Genomic DNA, 15519 nt, shown 5'->3' on the forward strand with positions numbered 1-15519 from the left:
TGCTGAGGAACTATACAGTTCCTAAAACAGTTCCTAGTTCCTGCGGTGAAAATGTAATCGAGGAATCCTACCTTTGACAGCGTGAGCATCACAGCATCTTTTCTAGTCTTGGATTCACCAAAGTGATGGAGGTTGAAGGCACACACTCTAAACTCTGACGCCCCTTCAACATCGTTCACTCCGACGAGGAAGAGGAGCAGGAGGAGGAGGAAGGACAACCTCATGGCACAGACGTTGGAACTCTGCAAAATAATAATAATGGAAATCTTAGCTTCATGAATAACTGGTATTTTCAGGCCAGGCTGTTATTAAACAGCCTGGCCTGAAAATTAAACTGTTATTAAACTGTTGTTACATAAAAATCTGGGCACCAAATGTCACTCAAATCTGCAATCATTTTGTGGATAAAAAAGCAGCAACAGAGGATTGTAGGAAAACAAAGTCGAACAATGACTCAACTTGACAATAATTCAAATCGATTAAACAAAATGGTTTGAAAATTAACCTATAAGTTAATAAACCTTTAGCAGCAGATCGTGTGAAGGGTTTGTGTGTTAACTATAAACAGTGGTTACCATGGTCCTACTGCTATCATGTCACATGACCATAATTATCCTTCCTGTTTCCCGAGAGACCAAAATAATTAATTTTAACCAAGGTCAAAATGAATGCCTCGATCTTCACTTATTTCCAGTGAACCCAGGAGGTTGATGTTCTGTGTGGCAGCTCTGACATTCTGTAAACTACATTCAGCCGAAACTCCCTTTCCTGTGATTAGACAAAGCCTGGAAACACCGAGGGGAAAGAAGTCCCATCAGCTTCGCCCAAAGCTCATCAACACAATCTGAAGGAACAGGACTGAGACAGTGTTGTGTTAATCATTGAAGACAGACGCTGCTGTCAGCTGATGAAAAGTTGACCAGTGTTTGTTAGAAGTCACGTGACAAACGTTTTTGTCCAAGGCTCAGATGACTTCTGCTTTTTAAAATCTATATGAACCAAAGTAAATTTAGTTTTCCTAAAAACAAACTATCATTTAATCCTTTCCAGCACCTCAGTGCTGCAGTGCAGTTATTTTCTAACTGTAGCATTTCATTGCCAACTGTTTCGTTTGAGTTTTATCCATTGGTAAATAATTACATATTTTAATGTAATGTAATGAGGGTAACATAATGTTGATTATTAAATCATTTCACAATTCTGTAGTAAAAATGTCTTCTTCTTTTTTTTAACCACAATACGTGTATATGTGGTAATTAAATATTTTCGCGACATGTTTGATAGTACTTGATGAATATTTAATGTTAGTATTACATTTAGTATACACTGTAATTATTAGGTCTAATGCTTTTTAAGCACCCTCATTAATGAGTTTTTTTAAAATTTATGAGCAAAAAACAAAAACATTGTAATCTAATGAAACATTTTTAAAGGGTTATTTCTTATAATTCACTGCGTGTTTACTGTATTTTAGAAAGAGACAGAAAAAGACAACACAATCAAACACACAGGGCGTCAGCTTTATAACACCGCTCTGCTCTCTGTCTATTATAGGCATTATAGGAAAACATGACTTGACGGAGCGTTTGAAAAATACACGAGCATGAGCAGTTTTCCATCAATACACACACTCACATTCACACACAGAGAGCTTCCTGTGTTTTGTGAGAACTCCATATAGAGACAAGTCATTCTCCAGTCCTTTACCTTAATGTTAACTGTGACAAATCTATTCCTTTAATTTTACTGCATACACTAAATGTGTCTGAAACTGACTTCAATCCTAACTCTAACTCTAAAAACCTGAAAAACAGTTCAAAACACCCGTCACTACCATGGTATTTACCCCATAACTGTAGCTTCAGCACACTCACACTAACTTACTACATAGGTCCAATGTAAATCTACTGCTATAACTGTTCCCATGTTGGCTGCAAATGCAGAACGTGTGGACACAAGTTGTATGAGAGATATGGTCAAAACACACACACACACACCAAAACAAATGTAACAGCTAGATTTCTCTGGAATAAAACCACCTCAGGCCACCGGTCACTTACCAAATGGTTACTTCTTAAACTCCAGCGTTTGTGTCTGTCTTTGTCACAGCTTCTCTATTTTCTTCCCTTCTGAAACCTGAAGCTGGTTAATACAATCTACTTCCTGTGGGAGGAGCTTCTGAATCTCTTAGCTGCAGGCTGCAGTCACAGACCTGTCCTGACAAGATATGATCATGTCAATCACCTCTCATGTACTACACACTCTCATTTCAAAACACACAATAATTACTTGAATAATTAATGTTTTGTGATTTTAGCAGATACAGAATATGAACTTATAACTTTAAAACAAACACACCTAGATTGTATGTATAGCTGGTCAAATCATTAGAATTGGTAAAACATGGCATCTGTGGGTAGAGGTAAAAGAGAAACCTTGTGAAAATGCTTTCTTTTTGGGGTAAACATTAACTTCATTTGTTCAAAGTTTAATCTATGTGTTTTTTAGGTTAAACATAAAGTTAGTGAGCGTATGAACTAATATGAATGAACTACTGTGGTTTCTCATTCACTATCCACATCATAGTCTTAGACTGATTCTTGGCTCATAGATTAAACATCAGAAGATGAGATGGTCCAATATTCAGTACTAGATTCATATTAGAATTTTTTAAGTAAAGTATGAACAACAAGAATGAACATTGTCAAAGGTTTTAGAATAACATCACTCACTGAGTCAGTTACGTATAACCTCATTCCTGTTGGACAGTTCTTAGAAACATTTCTGTTTAAATTTTGACAAGATACATGTTATTTATAATTTCCAAGTCTTTCAAGATAAGCTAAAAGACTTTACATGACACCCGTTGTTGGCCCTCTAAATCTGGTTCTCAGGTACTGATCTGAGGACTTGTTCAAGTTCAGTTAATTTTGGTTTGATGTGTGACAAAGGAAGAGCAAACCCCAACATTATTACAGAGTACAGTGTGACACCCTGAGTTTCAAACCATGTTTAACTTTGGAGTCATTTCACTACGGGCTTAGTGAAATAAGGAGCAAAACCATCACTGTTGGTAATTAAACGCACTTTTATTGGTTGTCTGTCAGAAAGCCTATGCAGCATGAAGGGCCTTCCAGCGGGTCAGAGGACCCCTGCTGGCGATGTACTTCACTCCACAGCCGTCTGAGATCAGACGCTTCTCAGCCATCATGTCATCGAAGTCACAGGCGTTGAACTTGGTGAAGCCATACTTCTTGGAGATATGGATCTGTTGCGAGAATGATAATTCCATTTAGAAATGTGACATCGATATGAACTATAAACCTCCTGGTGAGTATTTTTGTCTCAGTGGTCCCTTAAAGCACTCAGCACCTCGCAGCTGAGGACATACACAACCACAGAGTCACTGTCTGCAGCCTTTGCACACCAGAGACGCACTGGAGCAGAACTGGTCGGCTTAATAAGCTGCAGGGTCTGGGGGTGCACACTCATTTACTCCCACTCCTTACTACAGCTTAATTAACCATTTAAACGACAGTGTGCTCTTTACCTTCTGGCGTCCAGGGAACTTGAACTTGGCTCTACGCAGAGCCTCGATCACATGCTCCTTGTTCTGGGTCTTGGTGCGCACAGACATGATCACCTGACCAATGTGCACACGGGCCACGGTACCCTGGGGTTTGCCAAAAGCACCACGCATTCCAGTCTGGAGCCTGGGAATGGAAATAAAACAACATTAACATCTTGATATCTAAAGCTTCTAACATCAACAGCCTAAGAAACATCAAATATCCACGACACTCACCTATCAGCTCCAGCGCATGATAACATTTTGTTGATGCGGATCACGTGGAAGGGATGCAGGCGCATACGGATGTGGAAACCGTCCTTACCGCAGGTCTTGACCATGTACTTGTTAGCACAGATACGGGCAGCCTCCAGAGCTAGAGACGGTCACCAAAGAGACACTTTATTTTAGGACAACATATTGTGATGTTTTCAATGTGAATAGTTTGGTCCACGTGACCTTCACCCAGACAATGCATTGAATTCAATGTGATAAAGAAACCTTTTTGATTAGTGTTGATGTAGCATTTGCATGTATTTATCCACATCACAGTAACACAGAAAAATCAACCTTAGGAATGATTTCAGAATCTTTATTTTGGTAAAACAGCTTGATCAAATTAGTGGAAGATTAAATATTTCAGGTTAGAGTTAAAAAATTAAAGGGGGAACTCATCTACCTTGGCCTTCTTCCTACCCAAGTCAAAGATCCTGATCTTAGGATCTAGAAGGTAAAAAATAGAAAGCAAATTAAATCAAACTGTACAAGATTCAGAGCAAAGATATGCCTAGTTATTAATGCAATAAAATTAGAAAATGCTATGGATTATATTAAAACTCATTAAGACACGTTTGTCTCAGTGGTCCCTTAAAGCACTCAGCACCTCGCAGCTGAGGACATACACAACCACAGAGTCACTGTCTGCAGCCTTTGCACACCAGAGACGCACTGGAGCAGAACTGGTCGGCTTAATAAGCTGCAGAATTATCACATGAAAACATCAGGTAACTAATTTCAGGAAAGAGCCCATTAATTTAATTTAAAAACATAGTTCCTGATCTTTGAAGGTCACATGCTTTTTGGAACAATAACAGTGCCATCCAAGAAAATGAATAACCAAAATTATTAGCACGTGAACACTTCTCATCAAAATCATCATTTAAAGACAGTCTCTGACACCATTATTAATTAAATGAGGACAGATATGAATGCCAGTTAATTTCTCTATCAGGAACAATGAAGTACTCATTCTTTCTTCCTCCTTCTTCCTTTTTAGACACTGAGTTAGGATAAAAACTTACCAGGAACACCCCTGCAGAAGCGGGACTTGGGGTAGGGTTTGTTCTTGCAGTAGCGGTAGCTGGAGAACAGAAACAAATTAATTAAAAACAAATACAATACACCCTTCTCAACGTTTTATTTGCAACTTGTGTAACATTTGAATTTTGTGTTTTATTTTAATTTTCTGTGTTAACATGAACACAAAATTACCTACACTGTGTGAATTAATGAATATATATGTAAAAATATATAAACTACATTAACTTGTGCTTAACCAGCTAAACCCAAGTATGATACTGTTTAATTACAAACTCACGCAAAAGCTATTTATACCTTTACATAGTTAAAAAGATTCAAGGTTTTCAACTAGGTCTACATTACACACCACGGGACAGATTATTAATTAGTGTTAATCAGTGTTATTCATTCAAGACTGCAGCTAATGGTTAGGTCATGTAGTGGAAAAATGCTAATCCTAAATAGAAACATTTGACTTTTTTTATGTTTGTGGAACTACGCAAATGTGACTTACATGAACAAACTAATTAGGAATAGATTAAAAAACGTTGACTAGATAGAACAGAGGATGAATCCCATTCAATGTTTATATGCAACTACACAAACGCCGTTTAATGACAGATTTTTCCCAATTCTAGTAATACGGTGTACCATATAATCGTATGAATCTAAATAGAGCAATTCCCATGCACCGAGCGGCCCAAACCTAAATAAAAAAATAATTAAAACTAGCATTAGCTTCACGCTAATTACACATAGCGCGTTAGCTGACGCGTTGTGACAACGCGTGACATTACTTTCTAAGTCAAGTTGACCAAGCTTTGGTAGGTAGGCCGTTTGAAAATGTAAAAGGACACGACATTAAAACGGCATTTTAGGATAAATCAAAAGTATAACATGAAGCTTCTACTACTTCTTCTTCTTACAGCACCGGTGCACATGGTGCTAACCGGAGCCGCTGCCATTTTCCCTGAGAGCCACCTCTCTTCCTCAGGCCTGCTTTAAAAGACAGAGTAGAAAACTTACCAACGGGCTGGACGACGGCCCATGGTTGCAATCTCTATAAAAACAAACGAAATTTGTTTAGTTAACAGAAGGGGAGGTAAGATTTTTATATAACACCACAAAAACGCATTCTCTTCTCAGAGCACAGTAAAACGCGCTCCCACCACGCACTCACCTAATGGAGGAAAGGAAGAAGAATGTACTTCCGCTTCGTCATAAGGACGAGGATGCGTCGAGGACAACTTATTTTTGCATTAATACATATATGTCCTATCTATTACTGTTTTAAATGTTTTTTTTACACATGTTGTCTTACGTTTAAATTAAAAGTCAATAAAAAACAATTTTAATATAATATTGAATAACATTCTTCTTCAGTTTACGTGGATAAGGTGAATGCTAGGAAATGTAGTTTTATTATACGACCGAAGTGCGACAAATGTCTCATCCACGTAACGACCTCAATTCGTTTAACTTGATTTTGATCTCATATTCAGACAAAAATGTATGAAGTATCGAGTTACATGGCACAGGGAGCACCCAAACTTCAGTTTTATTTATTGGAAACAAAACTGTTTTCCTGTGACAGAATTGTTCCTACAATGGCAGCAAAGATGTCCATTACTAATAGACGTAGACAGTCTTGTAACGATTATGAGAAATATTCAAGTCAACACTGTTTCCAATGGTCGCTTTCCAAATTTACAAAACGTGGATTTCCTATGTAGTTTAATGTGTTGAGAAGACTTATTTGGAGTACAGTCCATTATTTAGGAGCAGAGGACATTCATTTACTGACTAACCAGGGATGAGTGCAATCCCACATAGTTCCTTCCCAAACCATTGAGTCGGGATTAACCTAGTTCAGAGGTCTGCAACATGAGGCTACTGTGCCACATGTGCCTTTTTACACTGGCTCCCTGTGAGATTTTATGTAATGTTGGTGAATGTACCAGATGTATGGCTGTTTTTTAAAAGCAAAAACATCCATATATATATAGTATATATATATACATATATATATATATATAGCAGTGTGTATTGCACCGCCTGTAGGTGACTAACTTATCCATGAGTGTCAGATACTGTGGAATACAAAACTTTCAGTTTCAGTTTGCTTTTAAATTGCATATCATACGCCACAGTCCTCTCTAACTGGAAATTCAACTACAGTACTTTAAAATGAATATACTAAACTACTACTGCCATTTAATTCTCTCAAATGCTCTTGCTGAGTTTTAATTGGTGAAAAAAAAACATTAAAATATCTCTTTTGATGAGAAAAGTTGTGGATTCCTGACCTGCAAACCTCCTGTCTTCGAGGTGGAGTGGGAACCAATGATTCTTTTGCTTTCGGGGAAGAAACACCAATGACTTCTTAATTAGCATGTTCCAATATTAAAAAGAAATAAATCACACTGGTAGGCGTTAATTATACCTGTTTGTCTGTTAATATTGTGAACAAACAACACAAGACCACACATACTTTGTCAAAGTTATTATTGTAGAATACTTTGATGTATTTTTTCTTTCATACAGACAAAAGGTGTTGGACTTAATTTCCATTAAATTCTCTTAGATTTCCGTACAGATTTAGTCTACAGTATACAGGTGTGTTCTTTCTCATATATAGATATTTATTCGCTTAAATAACAGGCAAGTAACTCTTTAATATATTCAATAATCTTTATGTTCTGTTTGTTTATTTTTCTGTTTTTTTGTCATGTTTTTTGTCTTTTTTTGGTCTTTTTGGAAATTAATTTCAGCACAGGTAAAGGCTGCATTTTCTGTCTGCGGAACAGCACTGCATGGTGCATGAAGGAGGGGACCATTCCATACGTGATATTTACAACAGTATGTATAATAATGAAGAATGCAAAAATTCTTTTTCCTTTTGTCTCATCACTTGGCAGTAAATACTTGCAGCAGATCTAAAAGAGCAGCCTAGACAACACACAGGTGTATGTGTTGCACTTCTGGACCCTCTAGTTCTGCGTCGCCCTCCGGTTCTTTGTCCTCTCTGTGTCTTTACTTTGTCCATTCAGATCATATTGAGATACACATGCGTATCTCCTGTTCTTTATTTACAGTGTAGTGTCTCGGGTCTAAGGAGACTTTAGACATCTCCACACTTCTGCACACGTCACGGGCTGTTCAATGGACAGAAAACACAGCCCTCAGAATATGCTCAGGAGAATGTGCAACTGTCGTTTTTTTTCCACTAGTGGGAGCACCAGTGGAAAAAAGTCAATAATAATCATAATAATATACAAGCACTTCCATTTTGTTGTTCCTCTCTTTACAAAAAGCAACAGGTTTGAAATAAATAAGTAAATAAATAAATAAATAAATAAACATTCAAAAATGATAATAAAAAAAAGGTTTGCCAGGAACATAGTACCTGTAAATTAAAGATGCACATGTGCACATTGGGCGAACTGTACAGTAGTGATGCGGTTGTACAATTTCTAATTTTTTTTGATAAATATAATATATTCTTTTTCACATTATTTGTGTTTTGCTTTCTGTGAAACTGTCTCACAACATCATGATGTAATGTGCCTGGAAGAATGGACAGAGATGGCCGGGACTTGACAATCAATTTTACACTTCTGTAGACTAATTACCCTTGTTGTTACATAGGCGGTGTGTGTTTGTGTGTGCGTGTGTGTGTGCATGTGTGTGTGTGTACTCGGCCGTAAGGACGTAGTTTGAAAAACCATCATTGTGAGAATACCGACGCAGGTCTACAACTTTGCGGAGGTCAAGTCTCCTTGGAACAAAATCAGTCTAGACAAGTGGTGGGCCAATAGAAGTCCTTCATGTGGCCTAGGTACATCCATAAATTGCTGGCCTTTATTCACTCACATCTGGTATTTAAACTGTGGGCCAGATCTCAGACAAACTACAAAAACATACATTTTCTGACAGGGAAATAAATAAGGTATTGACCTTTTCAACCACAGGTCAAAAGAGGGGTGACTCTGGTTGTAGCCTATTGCCCACATTTTCAGTCCCAGGTGTGGCCCACTGGCTGGATACCAGATCTGTGCCAATAAAGGCCTTCAATTGATTGCTGTATGTGAGCTAAGCAAAGTTTGTTGGCTTGTCGTCGCTGTGCATGTGGGTACAGATATTTAGTTGAGAAGGTTAAGATCAGGGTAAAGAGCTGATAATTGCATTATGTTCATGAGTGTCTTCACACTTATATAGATTCAAGTTGTTTTCAATAGAGACAGCAGAAGTGGAAAGATTATAGCACACAGTAGTGGGAGAGACAGTAGCCTAAATGGTTTACCAACACATAAAGAGTGACATTAATGATTTCCAAAATGCATGCTTTAAAACAGACAGAGCAATACAATGTCACCACCCACCTGCCCTCTACCACGGCTCCGGTCAGGGTGGTGACGTGGATGATGATGAGCATTCAAGACACAGTTCTGTACAGGAAAGGGTATTTTGTTCCCAGAGAGCCCTGCACACATCCTGGACCAGAACTATAGCAGGACAGACATGTTCTTTCTCCACCATCCATGTCTGACAGCAGCTCTATTAGCCTACTGTAGGGAACAGCTGTGGGTAAGGCAGTCTGTTGCATATTGTCTGCCCATTAGCGTTCTCTGGTGGTGGTAAGGGGAGCGGTCGATAATTTAGGAATATAGGGAGGAGACGCCTGAGGAAAAGCAGAGGGAGGGTTGGATGGGATGAACCAGTGGATGGATGTGGAATGTGTCCAGGTTTGTGTTATTGTATTGCAGTCACACTCTGAGGCAACATGGAGTCAGCAGGTTCACCCACACCTAGTGCAACATGGGATACAGGAGTGCACTCTCACACCCAGTCTGGAATGTATGTCATATGGAATGTTGATGTGGTGTCACATGGATAGAGGATTTTTAAATGTTTTTATTTGTTTTGTCTTGTGTGTAATCTGATCACAGACAGCTTCAGTACAGTACGGTCAATAATCCAGTGTCTTATTTGCTGACTTCCCATAGCTGATTAGCATCTCATTATATAAAGGACAGGTACCTGTTTTCTTAAGCCATTTCTACAGGAAGAGCATCTCATTGTCTTTTCATTGTAATCATTTTGGCTGATACTCTTTCTGCACTTCACACAGAGCTGACCAAACCTCTCTGACAAGACTGAACAGGCACAATTTACTCCACACACACAGCTTTCTGTCAGATTCTAACATTCCATCTTCTAAATTTTTTTTGACAAAGCCCAATTGTGTGCACACACACACTGCTGAGTTAAAGCTAGAATAGACCACTTTTTGGTTGAAACTTGTCAATGCAATGTTAGAAGGGATTTCACAGTGTAACACCATCCATATTAAAGTTGGTCCCTGTTACGTTGTGCATCACTATGTGACCGTCTTTGGCGCAATTTTGAAACAATGCTGATTTGATTTGTTATAGCACATAGAAACTACATAATTTGGAAGATCTTGACAGGTCAAGGTCAGCTGTTCTCCTATTGGTTCAGCTGAGATTACATCCTGGGAAGGTATTGTAACTCAGCATAAGAAGAAATCTGGATATTTAACCAAACAATGTTTACCTGTTATTTTGAAGCTGTCTTAATCAACACACGGAGTGAACACATCAGTGGACTAGAGTAAACTCGAGTGCCGCAGGCTAGTGCTAACACTGGGTCTGATTTCTTCAGCCGTCTTGAAGCATCAAGCAGTGACTTTCTTTTTCTTTTCTTTGCCTGAAGAAACAACAAGTAGAGTCTGAGTGAAGTTGTGACGCAAAGACAGATGAGCAGCCTGGAAGTGAGTGCATGTGAAGTTTTAAAGGGCCATCGTCTGTGCATTGTGTGTGAGATGGCATTTTAAAGGGTTAATGCTCCACATGCATCCAGCTTTTTTAAAAAAAAATTTTACTTAAAAAAAAAAAGCAGGAACACAACCACACCCACTGACAAGAGACCAGACGTGCAGCACAAGAAATGACTGGAACAGGAAGAAAGAGTTGGACATGATTTATGTCCTCATGCCCACATGAGGCCCATGGATTATTCCATCATACCAAAGGGTTTGGGAGCAGGCTATGAGGTTGGTGCCGTATACAGGACTGTTGTATTTATGTGCCCAAAACAACGGATACAACAGATCATGTACACTCCCGGGGTGGCATTCAAGGGCCATGCGTGTTAGGGACAGAATATAACATAGTGGATGGATATGAAAAGCTCATGACATTGTTTTGCATCCCACAGATTTAACTGACACATTGCAAAATTCTGCCCCCTCTAGGACAGACTGCACAGTGACAGCTAATGCTGATCACATTCTATCTCATCTCCAGTGACTGCATTTCTCAAATAGCTTTTTATATTTTGCAAATATGAATCAACATTTCCCTGCAGTGTTCTGTCGGCAGAGGTGGCAGATTAGAACGGGGCAGACGTCTGCAGTCTGTCAGTTATCAGTTATTACCCAACTTTCTCTTCACTATTAGGTTTCAGTGAACAGCAACTATTTGCCTGTTCTGGTTTTGTTCGTTTTTTTCCCCTACAAAAGACAAGACAATACACACACACATACACATATAATTAGAGAAAGAGGTGATTAAAAAACACAATTAGAGAGAAGGGGGAAATCAAAGTAATAAACCGACCTAAAGGAAAAGAAATGAGCACCTTTATGCTGAGAATGAGCGAGTCAGAAGACGAAAATGAGCAAAGTTATAGTTAGCCTAACGAAGCCTTACAGCACAAGCAGTGGGAGTGACGTTAAAGTGGCTGTATATAAATGATTATGATGGCAGTGGTGACAAAGGTGCCGTGGCAGGTGGGGGGAGGAGGGGGGGTAGTTATGTGGTTTATAACACTGAAGATGAACACCAATAGAAGCAGAGTGAGTCAGTCACGGCTTCATGAGTGAAGCACTGAGAGATGCCTTTTTCAGTTTTTTGTTTGTTTTGTTATGGTTTCATTTTTTTTTTGGACATCTGTCCCTGCCTTTGTTATTAACCAACATCACAGCGTGTGTGTGAAAAGTCTGCATGAGGTCAGGCAAGGCAAATGAGGTGTATGGGTTCTTCAGCAAGGTTGATGGATGGTTTGACGGTGGAGAGAGATTAGTTGGTGGGGTGGCTGTTTGTCTCAAGGAGGCTCAGACTTGAGAGGGCCAGGACCGGAGGGCAAAGGAGAGGCAAAGTTGTAATGTTCTCTGGGAGTTTCCAAGCAGAAGTCTCTGGCCATTGTTCACTCCCTCCTGAACCTCCCTTCGTCCTTTACCCCCTTCCTGTTAGCTTGTTGTACGTGGATGTATATGAAAATGTCATATATCTGTGTTTGTGTGTGTCAGCGTATGTCGTCGGCCCTCTCTCTCTCATGCCATTTTCTTCCCCTTGATCAAGACTCCGTACCCCAGAACATCTCCCCACACCCACTCAGACCCACAGTCATATCAGTTATAAGGAGGTCTCCACGCAGTAGAGATGGGCCAGATAAGGGCCAGAGGGTTTGACTGGCCTGTCCCTGCCATGGTGGCAATGGTGTTGGTGTTGGTGTTGATAGTGGTGATGGAGGCTCCGGTCGTTGGGAGTAATTGCATTGGTGCTGCTGTTGCAGTGGGTGACAGATGAACTGCTGCTGCTGCTGCTGCTGCTGCTGCTGTTACTGTTGTTGTTGTTTCGGTTGCACGGGGTCACTGGGAGGCTGTACTGGCGATAGGGGCGGGTGGGGCGATTGCGGGTTGGGGGCTGAGGATGTGTGGGAGGCGGCGGTGGCTTGCGGAGGGCCGGGTGCAGGTGTTGGTATCTGCTATGCTCTGATTCGTCGTCCACGTCGGTGTCATCGATCAGTGGAATGTTGTGGATGAGGTCGTTGATGAGGAACTCCGGGTGGGCCATGAAGTTGTGGATGGAGTTGCGGGAGTCTGGTTTCTCCCGGCCCTCATACAGCGAACTACGGAATGCTTTCACCACTCGCATCTATCAAAAAGAAGGAGGAAGGAAAGAGGGAGGGAAGAAAGGAGAGAAGGAGAGCACGAGAAAGAGAGTCAGTCATGAAGACACTGGTGGGGAATCAGGGAAACCCAGAGGCAGACAGTCTTGTGTCCTTCAGCAGACAGACAGACAGACAGACAGGCAAACAAACAGACAGACAAATGAATGGACACACAGGATCAGGTGGCTACTGTCAATTCAAATACGACATCCAATTAATTAGTTATATTATTCATGTGAATCTAACATAGAAATGTCTGAGTATGGTAAAAAAAAATCACATTTATTGGATCCCCTAAACTGAGACTAAAACCTCTGGTAAATGTTTATTTGTGTTATAAAACAAGTGAGAATCACCTTTATTTTTTTTTAGAATCTTTACTTTATAGAAAGTAACTTTAATCACGTTGACAATTAAACATGTAGCGAGATAACTACGGCCATACGACATATGCAGTTTTTGCAGTTATTTAAAACATAATATTTGGATTAGTGATTGATGATACATTGGATCCTTAATGGATACGTTGTATTTAAAGGTACATTGTACTCAGTTTGGTTGAAACTGGTGTGACATTTTTACTATTACTGGAACATTTGACTCAATTTAACAGTTGGTTTGCCATGTCATTGCTCCAAGTTTGGCCTGACAATTTCATACTAAAAAAAAAAAACATCTATCATTTTTGAATGTTCAAGTTGCAAAATTATTTCAGTGTTATGTCTTGTGACATCTATCCAGTTGGACTTACTCTGTATGATTTGGAAAATTGAAATAGATTCATGTCATAAAGACTAAAACCATGTTCTCATGGTGTGACTGTGACTATGTGAGCGACCGATTCCAGACAATAGAAGAGAAAATAAGAAAGACCCACATGTGGAGTAACAACGAGCTGAAACACGTATCTCGCAAACTTTGTGAGAGTTGAGGCAAGGCCACAATCTGATGTAGAGTTTCCATCACATGGATTCTGTGTCCATGTCCTCAAAATCCCTGGACTTGTTCTCCAACCCAAAGAAGCTGTGAGAACACTAAGACATTTATCCACCTGACCCCGTAGGTCTCCAACACACACAAATGAAAAACAAAATAAAAAACAAAAGGAGTTGGATAATAATGACCTGTTTTTTTTTGTCAGTTCTTGCACACCAATCAGTTCCCACGAGACAGGACAGTTCAGTAGCCACCATCACAAAAACCACAGAAGCTGCAAACACCTTACAGACACGCATGGTGTGTGTGTGTGTGTGTGTGTGCATGTATGTCAGGTGTGATGTAGTATGCTTGAGGAAAACACCCAGACCTCACCATACTGGATCACGTGCATGCATACACACAGATGACCACTAAGGTTAGGTGTGATAAGAGAAGAAGCAGATATGGTGAGTGAGTTAGTTTAATGTGCAGTAAAATAGGAATCTGCCAAGAACCTATCGCAGTGACCACACACACGCACACACACACACACACAGACATGCGAGGTATGGTCTGTCTCCAGGTCGTGCAGCCTGGAACTGGGACGTCTGCATGCATCACACTGCTGTCAATCACAGATGGCGTTTGGTAGAGAGGCACAGCCATGATGACAGGCAGACAGTGAGTCAGTCGGCATCTCTGTCACACACACACACACACACACACAGATAGACACACGAGTGTGTGCCGGTAGTACTGCGGCCGTGCAGCAGTGACAGTCAGGAGGAGAGAGCAGAGTGAGTGGAAGTGATGAGAAGACAGTGTTTCTGATGACCTCGCTGCAGGAGTTATGGATTAAAACAAGTCTTGCGAAACTGAAAGATGTCGCCACAGAGAATTGACGGGTTAGAAGAGTGTATTTGATTGGTTATAATGCTAGAAACAGAAGGTGATTGGTTTGAAGGCTGGAGCCAAACTCAGGTGTCAGCCCTGTCTCACACACACACACACACACACACATACACGCAGAGAGGCAGCCAGGTCATGCTGAGTCAGAGCTCTCTCTCTCTCTCTCTCTCTCTCTCCTTCACTCATCCCCATTGAAAACAAACATCAGAGTAAGGTCTATGACTGCACTTCAAGCTGCATTCTGTGGTGTATGCGTGCATAGAGACATTCCTTTGCCATGGAGGTTGGTCCATGCACCCTTCCCCAGGCTCAAACAGAAGAAAAGAAGAAGAAGAAGCAATGAGCTTGAAAGAAACAGAGACAGTTGGATGCATATAGTCAGACAGGCAGAGGCAGGCGGAGCCCTACATAGAGACAGTTTGGCCAGAGCAGCCGGGACGTTTTGGAGTCGGCTGCAAAAGTGTATGAAGTCCAAACTGCTGCGCAGGTTGATGGTGGAGGTCAGCGCTGCAGTCGGCAAAAATGAGAAAGTGTCTCTATGTATGACTCTTGCATATATGACAAACTGACAGACAGACAGACAGAAAGACAGACAGACGGTCAAGCAGTAGGTTCAGTGCTTATCTGTTTTTCCAAAGAGCCTGTCAGACAGTAGAAAAACACTTCATGCAGACTGAGAAGGCTCCAGAATGTTACTTTCTCACTTTGTCAGCGCTTGGTTTGTTTTCTTTTTTTTTTTTTCTTGCATTTGGGTCTCCAAAAAAAAAGAAAAGAGTAAACTTTCGAGTATAATAATGCCCACTGTATGCCTGCATAGGCCATGAGGTCAGGGCACTGCTGTGTTACTT

General features: G+C 40.4%; 4 protein-coding genes and 2 non-coding genes across 12 annotated transcripts in view; all 6 read right to left on the reverse strand.

Moving 5' to 3' along the window:
* The window catches only part of dnase1l1 (deoxyribonuclease I-like 1), a 4828-nt gene extending 2628 nt beyond the window's left edge, over positions 1 to 2200 (reverse strand). For both annotated transcript variants that reach the window (XM_008318351.2, XM_008318350.2), the window contains exons 1-2: positions 2061 to 2200; positions 72 to 242 (exon numbers count right to left, since the gene is read on the reverse strand). In XM_008318351.2, coding sequence (XP_008316573.1) covers positions 72 to 224 — 153 coding nt within the window. In that variant the 5' untranslated portion in view covers positions 225 to 242; positions 2061 to 2200. The remainder of the gene's footprint in view (positions 1 to 71; positions 243 to 2060) is intronic.
* Positions 1 to 15519, reverse strand: part of snphb (syntaphilin b) — a 1167912-nt gene that overhangs the window by 294447 nt on the left and 857946 nt on the right. The gene's annotated exons all lie outside the window — the stretch shown is intronic.
* rpl10 (ribosomal protein L10) lies at positions 3069 to 6055 on the reverse strand. Its single transcript, XM_008318349.2, is given in 6 exon segments — positions 3069 to 3268; positions 3551 to 3713; positions 3806 to 4022; positions 4229 to 4291; positions 4870 to 4928; positions 5894 to 6055. Coding segments are annotated over 6 exon segments (681 nt in total). The 5' UTR covers positions 5917 to 6055; the 3' UTR covers positions 3069 to 3112.
* LOC112487669 (small nucleolar RNA SNORA70) lies at positions 3339 to 3471 on the reverse strand. Its single transcript, XR_003050988.1, has one exon. It is a non-coding gene; the product is annotated as a small nucleolar RNA SNORA70 (small nucleolar RNA).
* LOC112487668 (small nucleolar RNA SNORA70) lies at positions 4418 to 4550 on the reverse strand. Its single transcript, XR_003050987.1, has one exon. It is a non-coding gene; the product is annotated as a small nucleolar RNA SNORA70 (small nucleolar RNA).
* Positions 7356 to 15519, reverse strand: part of atp2b3b (ATPase plasma membrane Ca2+ transporting 3b) — a 43083-nt gene continuing 34919 nt past the window's right edge. For 3 of the 5 annotated variants that reach the window (XM_008318346.3, XM_017035735.2, XM_008318345.3), the window contains one exon: positions 7356 to 12828. In XM_008318346.3, the coding sequence (XP_008316568.1) occupies positions 12307 to 12828 (522 nt within the window). In that variant the 3' untranslated portion in view covers positions 7356 to 12306. The remainder of the gene's footprint in view (positions 12829 to 15519) is intronic. The other 2 variants (XM_008318347.3, XM_008318348.3) reach the window with 1 other exon arrangement.

Source organism: Cynoglossus semilaevis, chromosome 10 (genome assembly GCF_000523025.1).
Source record: "Cynoglossus semilaevis isolate Cse_v1.0 chromosome 10, Cse_v1.0, whole genome shotgun sequence".
Taxonomy (NCBI): domain Eukaryota; kingdom Metazoa; phylum Chordata; class Actinopteri; order Pleuronectiformes; family Cynoglossidae; genus Cynoglossus; species Cynoglossus semilaevis.